Genomic DNA, 18,023 nt, shown 5'->3' with positions numbered 1-18,023 from the left:
GTAGGAGAGGAAACCACGGTCTGAAGAGGAGGACGAATGCACCCACACAGCTGGCAATGGCAGGGCCAGAATGTGAATCAAGTGGACTGGCTCCTGCAAGTTCTGCTTCTGGTTAGATCTAGTGGGTCTTTGCAGAGGGCAGTGGACCAGACACTTTGTGCTACTGCTGCCTCTGCCATTGACCTTCGGGTGACTTGAGGCTAGCTTTACGCCTGTTTCAGCTCATCCGTAAACAAGAGCCACCTGGAGGTGCTGTGCACAGGTGTGGCGTGCTGACATCACACGCAAGGGCTGGTTGGGCCCATCATCGTTTCCAGCAAGGGAGGTGTGGCCGAGAGCAAGCCAGGCTCTGCTGGCAAACGGAGGTGGGTGACATGCCCAGGCCCAGAATTGCTGCCAGAAGTCAAGGACCGTGAAGTTCTCCTCCAGGTCTGGGGAAAAGCACTGGCTAGAATGCCCACCTCGACCCACCTGGGGCATTTTGCCCAATAAACCGGGGAGTGACTTTGTGCTTGTGATAACCAGGCAAGGCAGTGCAGGATCACGGCACACACAGGGTCTTCAGAGTCCTGGAGAAATGCCTTTTCAGGGAAAGAAATGGGGATTGCATTCATTTCTAAGAAACTTTTAGAAACTGCTTTGGTTTGCATGAATACATTGGCCTTCCTAAACTGGGGCCGTGGTCTAAAATGTTTTAGAGAGAAATTTCATAGCAAGGATTAAAAAAGCAACAACAAAAATATTTCCACTAACAGCTACATAAGTTGTAAGGCCGAATTCCTGTACCATCCTGGTTAACCAGAGATTTTCGGTGGGCAGGTCCCCTGCAGCCTGGCTATTCAACCTGCGATGGGCAGATGAGACCAGTGGCTTCCCCTGGAACTTGTAGGAGGTGCCGCATCTCAGGCCCTACCTGAGACCTCCTGAGTCGGAACCTGCATTTTTAATGAATTCCAGGTGATTTGTGTGCGCATGAGAATTTGAGACGCGCTGACCTAGAGGTGCTCTGGTCCATCTGACATTTTTCAAGTTAGGAAACGGAAGTCCAGGGGAGGAAGTCCTTTACTCCAGGTGACAGGAAGTTGGTGCCAGGGGAGCCCCACCTGAGGCTCCACTGCTATTCCTTCTTCTACCTGGAAACCTCCTCCCCAGTTCTCAGACCGTCTTCCCTTCCTGTAGCCCCGGAGATGGTCGAAGGATGGACAGCTGAGTGGCCTCCTGCAGCAGCGAACTGCCGGGGACACCAAACACCCTGCAGAAGAACCGAGGTGGGGAACACAGGTCCCAGAATCCCTGCAGGGGCTGCACAGTGTCGGGAGAAGGATGTGGAGAACGTGGCGGGTGCCTTTCCCATGCTGTAGCCTCACCTCCCACACACACAGATGGATTTTCTCTGTGGGAACCTTGGGTTCTTTGGTTTCCCTGTGAGAACCTGAGGGCTTCCTGGACCACGGGAATGTGCTAAGTTTGAAATGTCAGGGAACTGACGCCTCCGAGAACAGCCCTTAACCAATGAATTGGTGGACAAATACCACGCTTCCCCACCGGTTGGGGGCAGGGACGACTGTGGGCTGAATCTTAGGCAGTCTCTTAGCTGACCCTGGGGGGCTGAGCCCCAGCTGCCGACAGCAGCACCCTTCTCAGGAGTCCGCCCTGAATGGGCTTCCTCCTTTTCCTTATCTCGCTTCCCAACATGCCTTCTGAAGTTTCCTCGGGCACTTCCCAAATCAAGTCCTCATCTCAAAGTTGGCTTCTGAAGAAACCCAACTGAACTGGGGGGTGAGAAGCCCAGAGACGGTCATCACACTGCGTTCTAAGGAGGGTGGTTTCCAGATCCTTCCAGAGCTTTAGTTTTGCTGAGTGGGCGATGCAGGTTTGGGACAGAGCTGAACTGCCATAAAGAATAGAGACAAGGGCTGGCTCAAGATATCCCCAAGGCACCTATTTAAAAAAAAATTTTTTTTCACCCTCCTAGGGAAGCCTAGCTTTGCATTTACATACATTAAATATTTAGCAAATATTGGTTTGGAGGGGTGTCAAATTGTTATCCTTCCAAGCCACTCACCGAGCTCTGTCCAGCTTTGTGTGATGATTCACTAAGCTCCTCTTGGTCCACAACTGCTTCAAATATTTGGTTGCTACAACATAACCAATGAAATTTAGAAATGAGTTGCCAAAGCTAGATGTATACCGTTGGCAGAGTCAGAAAACTCCTGTTTCCTCGCTCCCAAGGGCGTCAAAATAAAAGGCTCTGTATTTACGTTGCTGCTCCTTTACTATGTCTTCCGAGGTCCCCCACAGGGCCAGCTGTCGCTCCCAGCAGGATTAAGGACTCCCTGACTTTGGTGCAGACCCTTCCTGTGATTTCCCATGTTCTGTTACCACTAGAGGTTTGCTGTTACGACAACATCTTCTGGAGACCCCACCCAAACCAGGCAGACCCCGCTAACACTAACGCAGGGCTCTGCACACTCTCTGCAAAGGGCCTGGCAGTCAACAGTTTGGGCTTCACAGACCAGTGTGGTCTCTGCCATAATTGCTCAACTCTGTAGCGTGAGAGCAGCCAGAGGTGACACGCACACCAATGGGCGTGGGTGTGTTCTGATAATGTTTTATGGAGACACTGAAATTTGAATTTTGTATAACTTCCACATGTTGTGAAATGGCCATCTTTTGACTTTTCAAAAAACAGTTAAAATGTAAAAAATAATTCTTACCTCACAGACCACACAGAAACAGGCCACGGGGAAGGTTTGACGTACAGACTGTAGTTTGCCAGCTGCCAACCTCGTGTTCTGATAGGCTCTCTGTATTCTGGGTGGAGGGAAGAAGGGAAAGGAAATAGAATTGGAGAGAGGTGTCAAAAAGGCAAGCAAAGGAGGGTCTTATTCACCAGTCCCCCCTCTGCCCACATCCTCCCTTTGCTCTGCCTTTTGCCATGGTGAGCAGAGCAAAAAGTCCCCCAGCGGATGATAATGAAGGAGTGTTATGGGCTTAGAAAATATTTAAATACCTGGAAAGTATTTGTAAGCCCTATACCTACACTTGCGTTTTAATTTCTCCCAAAGTGAAGCTATTATAATAGGGAACCTCGTATACAGAGGGTGCCAAAAAAATGTACACACATTTTAAGAAAGGAAAAAACTGTATTAAAATTACGCTGATGGGAACCACTCTGAGCACCTCTTGTAATTGCAGAAGTCAAACATGACTTGTATTCATCTTCTGTCATTGGTAGATATTGAACATTACAATTTTAATACAGTTTTTTTCCTTTCTTAAAATATGTATACATTTTTTGGGGCACCCTCTGTATTAAGAGAAAAGGGGAGCTTTTGTGCAAAGGGAACCAAGATGGGGGGAGCGGAGACAGGAAAGCCCAGTGAACTGAAGCCCCAGCCCAGTGCTAGTGGGTCTGGGGGGGAGGGGCGGCTTCAAGGAACACCGTTTGACAACCTCTGTTCTAAGGAAAGGAGGCGGCCGGTCCAAACAATTGGCGGCTGTTCCTTTTCCAAAAGCGGTTTCTGTTCCTGGCACATCTGCGGAAAGTTGGCCAGTGTGCTGTATACCAAGTGTGCCCTGGGTCCCCGCCGGGCTCGTGCCAGGGCCTCCTCTGCCGGGCACGCTCTCACTCTGGGCAGAGTGTGACGGAAACCACACACGGGAAGGGAAGGCATTCTTGTTAGCCAGCACGTTTTGCTGGGGGGGTTACAGCTTAGCAAAGCTTCCATTCACAGTCCAAAGGCAGTTCCTAGTGAAAGCAGGAGAGGAGAGCAAGGTTGGGACGGGGGGAAAAGGCTCTTCTGTTACACAAGAAACTGTACAGTAACCACGCACGTGGATCCAGATATGTAATGGGCTTGTCTTCCGTATCACAGAAAACGTCCCTGTGATCACGCTGATGAATCATTCCATTGTGTTTTTAGAAGTAGAAGGGACCCCGCTTAGGATGCAAGGCAGTTGTGACTACACTTAGAAAACCGACAATCGAGGTTTAAATCCTGGGTGTGTCACTTCTGGCTGCAACCTTGGACAAATCACCTCCCTTACCTGCTGAGCAAGGTCTTTGAAGGTTAAAGGAGATAAGGTTGAAAGGTGTTGGGCTAACTGTGGGGACAGAGCCAGGTGTGCAGTTTCCAGGCTCTCGGCCTCACGTGGAAAGGTGCTGGCTCAGATAGTAAATGGCCATTAACTGTGATTGGATGGCCATCAGCTGTGGCTAGTTGGCCGTCAGCTGTGACCAGTGAGCCATCGGGCACTAATATAACTGCCGTGGCTATGCTAGCAAAAAATGGGGGCTAGCAAGGAGATGGTGGCTGAGCTAGCAAGAGTGGATTGCAGTTAGCACGGTGGATTGCAGCTAGCAAGCGGGGTTGGTCGGTTGGCAGAAAAGCGGATGACAGGTTGCAGATGGTGTGGCTCCTGCTTCCTGCGTCTCCAACCCAGCTGCCAGTGAGACTGTCGTGGTATGACTCCCCTACCTATGGCTCCGTGGGTGTTCCTTTTTGGTCTCACCATATCCTGCGTTCCTATGTGGGGAGCGGGACCACAGACTCCACATGCTGCCCTGCATGACACTAAGTACTTCGCAATTTGATATTTACACTAAATCTATATGTGGAAACCAAGTGAAAATTGAAGAGTAGAACAGCAATATTTTTTGGTTGTTGTCTGTACATACAGAGGGTACATCAAAAGGAACAGTTTATCAAATGTAGTAAATCCGAAAGTTTAACAAAACCCCCAAAGATATTGTAGCAGATAATCTAATAAACAAACAAAAAGCTCAGGGCATAGATGTTTTCAAAAATGTATGATAAATATGATGAGAAAAAAATAAACTCAGTAAACGTTACAGAGACCCTCCTTTTAGCGGCCTTAAATCTGTTCTAATTATTACTTGGTTTTGTCATGATCTGGGAGGTGATTATAAAATTTCAGAAGTCTCTGGAAACTACTCATTTGCATCTGATTTCTCACTGTCTAATTTGTTCATCAGCCAAAGCTATGTGTATGAAACCAGCTTTTTCATCAGTTCACAGAATGTGTAGAAGCAAATTAATCTTCCATTTTATGAGAGAAGGATTCATACACTCAGAATTATCATGCATTTTGCCCTTGCTAGACAGAGGAAATAATTTACACAATTGTGTTAGTGTGTGTCTTTCGAAACACCCACTTTAAAAACAGCTGCCAATCCCAGGTTGGTGTGCAAATGACAGATGCATTGTCACACCCCAGTAGCTGACATGAAAATCGGCCAGTGTTCTCATGGCATGTGCAGAAGAGGGCTTGAGGAGGTTGCTAGGACCATAGGAATCTCTGCCTTTTACCTTCATTTGGAAAACAGAAAGGAACGGTCTAGGGCTACAGCTGTTGTGTGGCTATTCCCATCAGGCAAGGGGAGGGGTGTGTCCACTACACAGTACTGGGGCGTGTACCACCCTCTGCTCTGGGTTGCCTGACACCTCCAGCCTGTGGGGTCTGTAGCCATGTTGAGTCCCCCACCCCAGGCCCCCGTGTGGGTTCAGGACTTGGTAGCTTTCACAGGCTCAGTTCTGCTCCTGGGTTGTTTCAAACAAATAGTGCAGGTTGGGAAAGTGACTTCATCGGCACGGCTTCAGTTTTCTCGATGGCGTATGAAAGGACTCTTAAGTCCCTCCATAGCATCAATTCTGTGACACTCTGAGACTACAGCCTTCTCTCCAGCACAAATCTGAGGAGCTTAACCCTGGCCTGAAAGCCGACTGACCTCGGTGGAACTGAGGGTCCCTCTGGCATGCCACTAAAAGGACTTGCCCGGTCCAGCAATCCCACCTCTGGGTATATGCCCCCAAAGAACTGAAAGCAGCGTCTCCAGGAGACATTTGCACACCCATGTTCGAAGCATCCCAAGTGTCCATCAACAGATGGATGGGTAAACAAAATGTGTCATATGTGAAATATAATTCAGCCCTGAAAATAAAGGAAATTCTGACACATGCCGCAACATTGATAAACCTAGAGGACATTATGCCAGGTGAATAAGCCAGTCGAAAAAGACAAATATTGTATGATCCCACTTGCAGGAGGTCCCTAGAATGATCAAATTCGTAGAGATAGAAAGTCGAAGGGGGATTCCCAGAAGCTGCGAGAAGGGGAAATGGGTGTTGTTGATTAATGGGGATATTGTTTCAGTTTTGCAAGATGGAAAGAGTTCTGGAGATTGGATGCACAACGATGTGAATATCCTTACTACTACTGAACTATACACTTAAAAATGGTTAAGGTGATTGTGGGGACAGAGCCAAGAGAGCAGTTTCCAGGCTCTCGCCCTCACGTGGAAAGGTGCTGGCTCAGGTAGTAAATGGCCATCAACTGTGATTGGATGGCCATCGGCTGTGACTAGTTGGCCGTCAGCTGTAACCAGTGAGCCATTGGCCACTAATATAACTGCTGTGGCTACACTAGCAGAAAAATGGGGGCTAGCAAGAAGATGGTGGCTGAGCTAGCAAGAGCGGATTGCAGTTGGCAGGGCAGATTGCAGCTAGTAAGTGAGGTTGGTTGGCAGAGAAGCGGATGGCGGGTTGCGGATTGTGTGGCTCCTGCTTCCTGTGTCTCCAACCCAGACACCAGTGAGACTATAGTGGTATGACTCCCCTATCTATGGCCCCGTGGGTGTTCCTTTTTGGCCTCACCATGTCCTGTGTGCTTATGTGGGGAGCGGCAGCTGAGACCCCGCAGGCCGCCCCGCATGACAATGATACATTTTGTGGTATGTGTATTTTTTTTACAGTTTTTAAAAAAGGACTTGCCTTAGAAGACCCTAACCCTCTGCCTGGGCCGGACACCCAATCTTGCCAGCTCTGTCTTGGCCTTAAAGTGAGCACGGGATGGTGGGGGGGGCTTGTGGGGACAGAGCCCCAAAAAGCAGTTTCCAGGCTCTCGGCCTCACATAGAAAGGTGCTGGCTCAGGTAGTAAATGGCCATCGACTGTGATCAAATGGCCAGCAGCTGTGGCTAGTTGGCCGTCAGCTGTAACCAGTGAGCCATTGGCCATGAATATAACTGCCGAGGCTAGGCTAGCAGAAGAAAAGAAGGGGGAGCTAGCAAGAAGATGGTGGCTGAGTCTGCAAGCAGCACAGTGAGGGTTGAGAATTGTGTTGCTCCTGGTTCCTGTGTCTCCAACCCAGCCGCCAGTGAGAGTATAGTGGTGTGACTCCCCTACCTATGGCTCCGTGGGTGTTCCTTTTTGGCCTCACCATGTCCTGCGTTCTTATGTGGGGAGCGGGACCAGAGACCCCGCAGGCCGCCCCGCACGACACATGGCGAAGTCAGCAGGATCCCCTGCACTACAGGGCTGTGTCTGTAAACTTGGATAGGAAAACATTTACATCTTTAATGTATTTGAAGCTCTAATTCAAATACAGTATTTCCTTCCATCACGAATGTAAACAACAGACCACAGAAGTATTAGCAGCGCCTGAGGCTTTGTCACCAAGAGAAATCAGACAAGCTCCCATCACATTCCAATTACAAATATCTTAAAATATTGTTTATAAATAATTCAAAGTTACGGTAGTGAGTAGACCGGCTACCTGTGAAAACGCTACCTTCCATGGCAAAAGGGGTGCAGTAGGTGCGATTAAATTAAAAACCCTGAGTTGGGGAGATTATCCTGGATGACCCAGGTGGGCTCAATGACATCACAAGGTCCTTTTAAGAGGGAGGTAGGAGGGTCAAAGAGAGATTTGAAGATGCTGTGCTGCTGGCTTTGAAAACGGAAAAGGCCCCAAGCCAAGGGATCCAATTAGCCTCTAGAAACTTGAAAGCAAGGAAACAGATTCCCTTCTAGAGCCTCCAGAATGAACACAGCCCTGCTGACACCTCGATTTTAGCCTCGTGAGACCCATCTCAGACTTCTGTCTTCCATAACTGTGAGATAAAGAGTTGTTGTGAGCCACTAAGCTTGTGTTAATTTGTTACAGCAGCTCTAGGAAGTTGATACAACCGGGGAGGTTCAGAATAGTTTTGCTGAGTAAAGACTCCCAGATGAAAGGCAGGATGAGGGTTTTGCTTCTATGCTTGTCTTCTGAGAAATAGTACCTCTTCTCTGTCTTTACTCAACAACAAAGCTCACAGAACAGAACTCACTCCAACTATACAGTGATATCTATTCTGTTCTATCCTATCCTATCCTATTTATTGATAAGATTGAACGCAACCTATTAAAGTTTCATGGCCCATAGAATTCATCTGAGTAACCATTCCTCTTTAATAAGAAAATATGGCGATGGACATTTTTTGGCCCCTTGGGTTTTTATCCAAAGAGGTAAAGTGAGAGTTATAAAGCATCATGGTTTGGGGCAAATTTCATCCTGGCAATTCAAGATTGCTGAGACTGTGAGAGGAAGCGCAATTGTCTGCAGGAGAAAAGAAGGGCCTGTGAGGAAAGACGAGTGAGGGCTCTCCAGACAGCCATTAACCGAGGAACTTCTGAGAAAAGGCCAGTCCAGTGTTCAGTGTTAATTTGCCTCCATCTCTGCTGAGTCCTGACTTCCCCTGCCCCACCTTCTGTCACCCCTAAAGCTTTGTAAGTGTCTTTAAGAAACACCCTCATTTTAGTGACACTTGGCAAAATAAAACTTGGAGTCCATACAGCAATCTTCCGCATTTTCAGTGGGATAGAGAAAATCTTGGTTGAAGCTCATATGTAGTCCATTAATTTTAAGGATATTCAATAAATGTGAAAACCTTTTAAAAATGACCTTAAGCTAAACAGTACTACTGCTCATTTTGTTTACTTTGTACATGAAGTTATTCCTTTAACCTTACAAATGAACGCTGGCTGACCTAAAAGTGTAAGTGCAAAGGAAGCATTTAGAAATTGTTCACCTGTGTTTCTATTTTCCATCACTTTGGGTCATGTCTGTGGGGCACTGGTGAGATTCTGAACATGTTAGTGGTAGGTGACTTATCACTTTACACAAAGCTCGTGAGTTCCCAATGGATACCCAACCCCTTAAGACGTGTGGGTGGGTCCAAGGCTGATTCTGGCAACCCAATGTTTTCTTTGAAGATTCTTCTCCTTACACACAAGTGTAGGTTCAAATGCAACTACCATTACATTAACACCCCCAAATAGTAAATAGTAAGTGCATATCGGACAGTGGCAGCGTTTATTAATGTGTTATAGGCAGAATAATGTCCCCTAGCCCCCAAAGATGTCCATGTCCCAATACCTGGAACCTGTGGATGCATTACCTTACATGGCAAAGGGGAATTAAAGCTGCAGATGGAATAAAAGTTACTAATCAGATGAGCTTGAAATGGGAAAATTATCCTGGATTATCTGAGTGGGATCCATATAATCACAAAGGTTCTGAAAAGTGGGGGAAGCAACTGCAGGAGAGGGTCAGAGTGATGTGACGTGAGAAAAAACTCACCTCACCTTTGCTGGCTGTGAAATGGGAGAAAAGTGTCACAAGTCAAGGAGAGCAGGCGGCCTCAAGAAGCTGAAAAAGGCAAGGGAAGGGACCCTACACAGAGCTTACAAAAAAGAATGCGTCTGTCTCCTGAGCCTGGAGAGACCCATGTCAGACTTCTGACCCACACAACTACAGGGTAATACATCTGTGCTATTCACACCATTACGTTTAGGCAGCAATAGTAAGTAATAATAAGGTCTCAGGAGGAAGATGAGTCGTGGCCATCAGATAAAGGCTCCCTGGAGAAGACAAGCAAAGCCAGTGTGGGAACTGGGCTGTCTCTCAAGGGGTCTCTTATTCACGGTAAACGCTCGATAAATGATGAATCAAGAAACAAAGATGTCTCTCTCACACGTACCACGAATCTCATGTTTTCACCAGGTTCAAGGATCCCCTCTCTATTCGTATCTATTACTGTAGAACAAATTATTATAAAACACAGTGACTTAAAACATTAATCATTTACTATTATCCATAGTTTCTATGAGTCAGGAAGTCAGATGAGGCACAGAGGGGACAGTTTGTCTCACTCTACTATGTGCAGGGCTCCAGCTCTGAAGACTTGAAGCTTGGTAGCTGGAATCATCTGCAGGATCTTTTATTCACACGCAGTCTGCCCCAGAGGCTTGCGCTTCCTCACAACATGGTGGTCAAGAGAACCTCGGTAGGTGTGTGAGGAGGAGCTTGAGACACGTTTGGATTTAAATTGCCGGGGGCATTGAAGAAATGCTGAGGAGGTAGTTACATATAAATGTTATCGGGGGTGAGGTCTGGGCTGGAGACGTAAATTTGAGGTCCATTAACCTGTATATGATGTCCAAAGCCAAAAAACAGAGACATGGCATATAAAAAAGAGAAGAGGCCCAAGGACGAGTCCCCTGGGGCTTTCCATATTTAGAGGTTATGGAAGTAAGAAGGAATCACTAAAGGGACGGAGAAGCCAGGAAGGTAGTAGGAAAGCCTGGAGAGCACGTTATCACAGCAGCCGAGAGGAGGGTTATTAAGGAGGGGGAATGACCAATGGCTGCGGACAGGCTAAGGACAACGAGGCCACTTGCAGACATCTCAGTTATTACAATTACTTATGATCATTGGAAGCCAGAAGCATCTCGTGGATGGAGTGAGGAACTCTGCCTAATGGTGCCAGGGACTCTGCTGGGAGTTGGGCGTGAGGAGGAGGGTGTGACAAGGCCCACAATGCTGAAGATGGTGGGCACATTCATCTGGAGAATTGTGGACCCCGAGACTGTAACCCAGCTAGGCTGGCTACCTGGGTGCGTAAGCCAGATACAGGCTGCATGGGACCAGGTGAAGCCTCAGGTGGCTTTATTCAAGGTTGCCAAAGCCGCAGACTTCTGTTTCTTAAAGATGGGTGGGTGGGGGGGCAGGGACTCGGCCGGTGCGCACAAACCAGGTACATCGGCAACCCTTCGAAGTGCCTCAAAGCTGTGCAGCGAGCCCTCTGCGCGCCGGGGCCGCTGGGTCACCGGGGGCTGAGCTACGCGAGGGTTGGGGCGGGGGCCGACGGGGGACCCTTGCCGAGCACGCGGCAGCGCTCAGGAGGCTGCAGCTTGAGATCCATCTCTCTCTCCCCACCGCACCCCACCCTTAACTAAGGAGAAGGATGCCTAGGAAGCCTCCGTGGTATTTCATCGCACCTAGCTCGCATCCTCATCTAAACTTCACTTTACTCGTGGACTGAACACCCACGCCCCCGAGGGAGCACTCAGGTCACTTTCGGAGAAGGAGGCTGAAAGTTAAAAATGGTGGGGAGGGAAGCCAACAAAGTGCCATCGGGGGATACTGGCGAATCGCAGTCTCAAGCCACCCACTTGGAAACAACAAAACCGCGGCCGGCGGGGTCGCGCAGTGCCTCCCGGGTCCCCAGGGGCGGCGCAGGGGCCGGCGGAGAGGGCTGGGGCAGGGGCCGCAGCGCGCCGGAGGCGGGCGGGCGGGAGAGGCCGGCCCCCTCAGTCCCCCGGCCCTGGCTGCGCGCCTGGCAACGAAGCCGCGCGCCCCCACGCTGCTGTCCCGGCGGGGAGCCGCCGCGGCGCGGACTACAAGTCCCAGGAAGCCCAGAGGCCGGCGCGGGGCGGAGCCTGGCGCAATTCCCCGGGATCCGGCGCGCTGGGAAGCGCCGCGGAGGACGCAGCGGCCGGAGGGCGGGGAGCGCACGGGAGGGCGGGGCGAGGGCGGAGGCGGGGCCGACGTGGGCCGGAGTCCTGCGTGCCAGGGAGGGGGCCGGCCGGGCTGGCGGCACTGGGAGCGGGCTCAGCGGCTTGCACGGCGCCTGCGGCTCGGTCCCGGCTCGGCGGGCGGCGCACGGCAGGCTCAGCGCAGGGGCCCCAGCGCGCCGAGCAGCGCAGCACGCAGCACGCGGACCTACACCGCGGCCGGGCGCCCGGAGCGGCGCGACCACTGCCCGGGGGCCGGCCCTCGGCCCCGGAGCTCGGAGCGCGGCGGCTGCCTGGGCTTTAATGGCTGCTCGGAGGGGCAGCGCCTAGGGGTGGAAGCGGCTGCGGCGCAGGAAGGCGCCCGAGCGAGCCTCCTCTGGGGCTGGCCGCGCCCGCCGCGGCGCGCTCCATGGGGGCCCGCTGACCCGGGGCGCCGGGGCCCGCTCGCTCGCCGGCCGCGCGTCCCAGCCATGAACTGAGTCCGCGGGCCGGCCCCGCGCCTGCTCCGCCCGCTCCTTTCTTCTTGCGCCTCCTCCGCCCGCAGCCGGCGGGCCCGGCTCCCCGGGGGACTGCGGCGCCCCGGGCTCGGCGGCCCGCGGGCCCCGGGGCGCTGGGCGGCGGGGGGCGCGCGGCTCCGGGCGCGGCGCCTGCACCATGAACTACCAGCAGCAGCTGGCCAACTCGGCTGCCATCCGGGCCGAGATCCAACGCTTCGAGTCGGTCCACCCCAACATCTACTCCATCTACGAGCTGCTGGAGCGCGTGGAGGAGCCGGTGCTGCAGAACCAGATCCGGGAGCACGTCATCGCCATCGAAGGTGAGGGCCGGGCCGCCGCGGGGCTGCTGGAAAACGCAGGGGAGCGGGCGCCCCCGGCGCGTCGGGGTGTGCGCGCGCGTGTGCGTGCGTGTGTACACACGCGCCGGCCCGTGGCACGCGGCTGCCCCGCCGAGTGAGCACTGCGGTGCTTCTCACCCTGCAAGGCCGGGCGAGAACCCGCGGTGGCGGGGAGGCTGAGGGCCGGGCCAGCGAGCTCTGTCCGAGAAGATGGGCGGTCAGCGTTAATTTGATAATGGGCTGTCGAGCCTCTCCTGTGAGACAGTGGTTTAGTGCGGTCTTGTCCTGGATCGCCCGAGCGACCCGGCCCAGCCAGTGCTTGGGGGGAGCTGGAAAGGTTGGCGCCACCGGACCCGTGACAGGTTACCAGGCCAGGGCCGAGCTTCTTGCTGGACGTGGAAGATGTGTTTTGAGAAGTGCTGCTGCTGGGGTGAGGCTCTGGCCAGCTCGTTTAGGTGGGGCACGGCCGCCCGCTGCGGGTCTTTGCTCGGTTCCGGGGCACAGTGGAGGCCGCTGAACTGAGCCCATGCAGAGAGTGAGCTCCTGCTGCAGGTAGCCGTTGTGTCCAGGTCCACCTGCTCCGTGCGAAGGCTGGCCTCCATAGAGGGCTTTCTAGCAAAAGTCCTGGGCGAATTAGAATAACTCTTCCAGGAGGGCGGGGGTCCGTCAGCCTCAGGGGCTCACTTTCACTTGCCTCTTGTGAAGAGGCACTTTCACTTGCCTCTTGTGAAGAGGCCACCCCCTCTTCCTGCTTGTTGGATGAGTTTGTGACCCTGCAGGAAAGGTGCGGCACCGTATCTCTGCTGGGCTGGTTATCTCTCGGGATTACCGATGGCTCTTACTGTTCTGCTCCTGAGCTCCTGGATCATCTCCATGCTTTATCCATTTGGTCCTGCCAAGAGTCACCTGGGGGACCAGGTGGGATGCAAACGTGGAACGTGGAGTTATACCTTAGCCCCAGTCAATCGCAAGCAGTCTTTCCGCTCTTGTCACTGTTGGCCAGTGATGGTGGAAGGGTTATGGGGCGGCTTGTCTGTAATGCAGAACTGCCCCAACCAAAGGCCGCTGGGGCCGCTGTTGAGGAACATTGAGAACATTCCAAGGCCTGGCAGGAGCATGTCGGAAAGCCCGGCCTTAGGCAGTCGCCCTCCTCCTCTCCATCTGTGAGTGACAGGGCATTGGCCACAGGCAGGCTTTGCTCAGGCGCCATGCAATCTGCACTTCTAACCCCAGAGTGTCTTGGTTTGACGCTGGGCCAGTCAGGTGGAGACGGTGAATGTTTGGTACTGAGCGTGCTCTTGGCAGCCCCGTGGACTCGACCAGTGGCCTGGCCACTGTATCCGTAGGGGGCTGTTCATTCCCGGACAGGGTATGAGTGGCGCTCCAGCTGTCTGTAGGGCTTGGCTCTCAGGGCACCAGGCCGCCGTCTTGGCAATTGAAGATGCTTCCAGATTTCCTGAGAGGCAGGGGCTCTGGTGTGCCTCTGACAAGACGAGTGGGAGACCATGATGGTGGGGTGGTGCTGCAGGAAAGTTCTCGGGGGCCTGAGCGCGGCCCTGTTGCCGTCAAACGGAAGGGGCGCTGTCTGTGCCTGTTTCACTGTCTGCAGCTCTCTGGCAGCACCCGCAGGAGTCTGATGAAACACTTCGAAAGCCAGTGCCAGGTATTGAACACACCTGGCCGAGAGCACCTCCTTGCTGTGCAGAGACCGCTGGCTGTGCGTGATTCATGAGACACCTGGCATGCATTTCCCATTCTTGAAGCCCAGCTCTGGGGTCTCGAGCACTTCCAGCAAAGCAATTTGACTTTCTAGCAAGAGGATGTGGTTTTTGTGTGTGTTTTTAAAAATATTATGTGGTTCCCAGAGGATGGTTTTTGGTAGCTTGATGTCTACCTTTATGATGGGAGACTTCGTGCCGGAATCCTTGTCATTTTTAGTAAGACTCAGAATCAGCGAAGGCATCCTGCTTGGTACTTTGATGATGTTATGATTTTTCCGTTAAGAAAAGGGATGTCTATAGCAGTGTTGTGTCAGAGCTGGTAATTTAACGAGGCTTAAGAATCATTCACATGTGCTTCTGTTGTTCGCTTGAGCAACAGCGACAGCACTTTTCGTTTGTATAGAACTTCAGAAATACGCTGGCATTCGTAATCTCATTGTGTGGCTGTACCAACCCTGCGAGAGAATGTGTGCTAGCTTCATTTTCATTTTGTAGAAGATGGAGGTTCTGGGAGGGAAATGACCTCCGCAACATTTGAGGTCGTTCAGAGTTTGGTCTGAACCAAAGGATCGTTTGCGTGGAGAGCCCAGCTCTGCAGCCTCCCGGAACACCTCCCGCTGCCCCTTCTCCTGAGCTGTAGGTTCATGGGTTACACCGAAATGTTCTCCCACCCTGTGCCAGTTTTCAGATGTGGTGAGGAAATGGAGAGGTTTGCTCAATGGTGACATGGCAACATTTTTTTTGTATGAGGAGAGAGAAGATACAGAAACAATTTGGTGTGTTGTGTGGGTGTGGGCTGTCCACTCACACTGAACCCGAGCGCATGCCGTGGAACACGACTGCAGATGTATTCGGAGGGACCCAGTGGGACAACTGGGCGTGCGCCAGGAGCATCCCAGTGACTGAGAAACATCGTATCTGCCCTGCCTGTGAACCTTGCAGGTCAGGATGCTACAGCGGCAAAATGTCCATCATTCCAGACCATAAAATAGAACCACTTCCAATCAGGAAAGTATATGCACATCGTGGCACAGAGTTTAAAAATCGCCTGTCCCACCAAACAGAGACACCAGTGTGCATTTCAGAGGCTCTTCCGCCTGGGCTCCGCCCCTCCCCCCGCCACGTGTGCATCCCAACATTAAAGAGAAACTTACAAAACGTTGTGATGAGCCTCACGTGAGCGCCTTTCCGTGTTATGACAAAGTTTGAGGATGCGTTTTCTCATGTTGGCATACTGTGCCAGCATTTGGCTGTGCTGTAGTTTATTTAAAATTTCCCTCTTCTCCGGGAGCTCCAGGGGCTTTTGCTGTTGGAAGGAGTGACCTTGTCAGACGGAAGGCTGTTCAGGCTGATGCTCGCGTCAGGGATTTGGAGCGGGCCTGGCTGATAATCATCTCTAGTGGGATGGACTCCTGGAATATATTTCAGTTGAAAGAGCTCACTGAGACCCCAAAGACGCGTGGGCCTGTGACCGTATGTAGGCCTGGGAAATGCGATTTGGTTCTCAGTCTTGTTTTAAAACATTACCTTGCCCCCCCCCAAAAAAATTCTGTTTTTAAATTTTGATTTCAGATTTCGGGAGATTTATTTTTCTCCCCAAATCTCTGGAGTTTGAGGAAGCACTGCTGATGGTTTTCAGATTGCTGGAGTGTCCCATGGGGGTGTGGCATGCTGTGCCGTGCAGCCCCCGAGCACGGGTGTTCGTGCCCTGAAAAGAGGCCGGGAGTGGCCTGCCTGCAGTGCGCGCAGCTTGGCTAGGTTTCCCCTTCAGTTCTCCTTGAAAAAGCCTGTCTGGGGTTGATGGGGTTGAGGAAAATGAGTCAACTGCCTTTCTTATTAAATAAAGCTGTTCTTTCAGGGGCAAAGCCTCTGTTGGCAATTGCACATTGTGAGTCCGCTTGGCAGTGGCAGAACTGTGGTGCCAGTGATAACCCCCCCAGCAGGGCAGTGCTTCAGCCCCCAGCCGGCTTCGTGCTAACACCCTCACCAGGCGGCCGGTCACCAGGCTCCAAGCTCCCCACTGGCCCCACCAGTGGTTTGTATGGCTTCCTCTGAGGGCTCCAGGTAGGTCACAGTGGTCTGATCCTTGGCAGGAGAGCTCTGCCCGACACCCCAGGTAAGGGCCGTTTCACAGGGAGGTTCCAGGGCTGGGCCCTCCCATTTGTGGGACCTGGGCAGATGAGGCAGGGGGCCCACTTCCTCCCATTATGTAGCTCCTTTGTTCTGCATTTGTGCTCTGCAGAGTGCTCAGTTCATTCTGTGGCAGTCCCGTGACCTAGATGCCACCTCTGACGTCTGGAAGGCGTAGGACATGCCCGAGACGTGGGCTGGGCGGATCCGACCTCAGTGATGGCTCGCTAGCTCCGTCGGAGATAGAAATAGAGCTCGTGGTTATTCCCAGTTCCCACGAGCACCTGCGTGCAAGCCGTCCGAAGCATGTGTCATGTGTCCCTTCGTCCAGGATGGGAAGGGTTTGAGAATGCTGCAAATACCCGCCAGTGTCATGTTCTCTGGAGAGTCCTTTCCACGGCAGGACTTTTGCAAGTGTGTCCCCGTACGGAAATGTATTTCATCTGGGAGTTGCAGGTGCGTGTGTTCAGGGAGCCTGTGTCTTCTTCTGCCACGGATGAGTGTAGTTTCCCTTTGCCACTATCGACTGTAGTGGTGACATTTCAAGTGTAATCAACAGTGTAATCAAAAGGTAGGGGGCCTTTTTGTCATTGATACAGATGCCACAGTCTCCTTCTGGAAGGTAATTCTCACTTGGCTGCTTATCGCTTCCAGGTTGGATCTCACACTTTAAGGTCCGTGTCCGACCTTGGGACAGTCCTGGCGTCCCTTCCAGTCTGGCTGATGTCAGCATCTTTCCCAGCCTCTCCCAGTCAGAACGAAGGTCTGCCTCCCCAGTGTCCTCCGCTGCCTGCAGCTCCTGTCCTTGCACCACTCCAGCCTGAAAGGCCGGGAGATCCGGGAGGGCACAAGTTAGGTCCTGGTCATTGCTCCTCTCCTCTGTGATTTGATGGGTCCTGTCTGGTCCTTGCAGGACGGCCAGGAGTTGTTTGTTGACTTGCCAGAGGCGCGAACAGTTTTCTGTGGAGTTTGGGTCCTTTTGCGCCCCCTGGGGCCGTGTAAAGTGTCGCTCCTCTGGCAGGAATCAGGGCATCTGACACCTGTCACAGAGCACAGGTTTAGGGCTGCACACTTTTTGGGTCTGGTGGGTTAGCTTGGGGGAGACCTAATGCCGTGTGGTGCTAGCGGCGCAAAGGAGATTTTCTTTCGTGTACGTAGTGGAAGACAACGACGATCTGCTTGCTGACTCCTGGCGAAGTGTTCAACCCGACTGTGTGCAAAACCGTGTTTCTTTATGCTGCGTGTCAGCGAATTTCAGACAGGATCGGTTTCATTGATGGAGACGAATGAGTGGCCGACAGAGTGTAGTGCCTTCAGTGATCCTGAGCAGTGGTTCTCAGATCACATGGGGGGAGGGGGACCCGGGGAAGCACATGCTGACCCCTACCCCAGAGTTCCTAGGTCTGTAGGTCCGGAGCTGCCCGAGAACGTGCTGTGCTAACAGGTTTCCAGCGCCTGCCAATGCTCTGGTCCAGGGAAGCACTTGGAGAAGCTTGGCTGTGGGTGGCCAGAGCCCCCTGACCGGGGCGGGTCCTCTGGGCCAGCGTTCTCATGCAGACGGCCTGCTCTCACCTGGCCTGCAGGTTGCAGGGGAGGGCCAGCGGCCCAGGGAGTTGCTCGGGGTCACACAGTGTAAACATAGCAGAGGAGGGATTTAAACCCAGGTCCCCGTGGGTTCCTGTCTGTGTTCACTCTA

The 18,023-nt window shown here is 52.4% G+C and overlaps 1 protein-coding gene across 7 annotated transcripts in view; it reads left to right on the top strand.

The window, feature by feature from the left end:
- The first annotated feature begins 11,683 nt into the window (after positions 1 to 11,683).
- Positions 11,684 to 18,023, top strand: part of AGAP1 (ArfGAP with GTPase domain, ankyrin repeat and PH domain 1) — a 513,101-nt gene continuing 506,761 nt past the window's right edge. For 3 of the 7 annotated variants that reach the window (XM_033111676.1, XM_033111678.1, XM_033111675.1), the window contains exon 1: positions 12,262 to 12,458. In XM_033111676.1, the coding sequence (XP_032967567.1) occupies positions 12,296 to 12,458 (163 nt within the window). In that variant the 5' untranslated portion in view covers positions 12,262 to 12,295. Of the gene's footprint in view, positions 12,459 to 18,023 lie in introns of all 7 variants that reach the window. The other 4 variants (XM_033111680.1, XM_033111677.1, XM_033111681.1 and 1 more) reach the window with 3 other exon arrangements.

The sequence above is a fragment of the Rhinolophus ferrumequinum genome, chromosome 8 (assembly GCF_004115265.2).
Source record: "Rhinolophus ferrumequinum isolate MPI-CBG mRhiFer1 chromosome 8, mRhiFer1_v1.p, whole genome shotgun sequence".
NCBI classification, from domain to species: domain Eukaryota; kingdom Metazoa; phylum Chordata; class Mammalia; order Chiroptera; family Rhinolophidae; genus Rhinolophus; species Rhinolophus ferrumequinum.
Note: the sequence above shows the minus strand (reverse complement) of the source record. Positions and strands in the feature narration are given on the sequence as shown.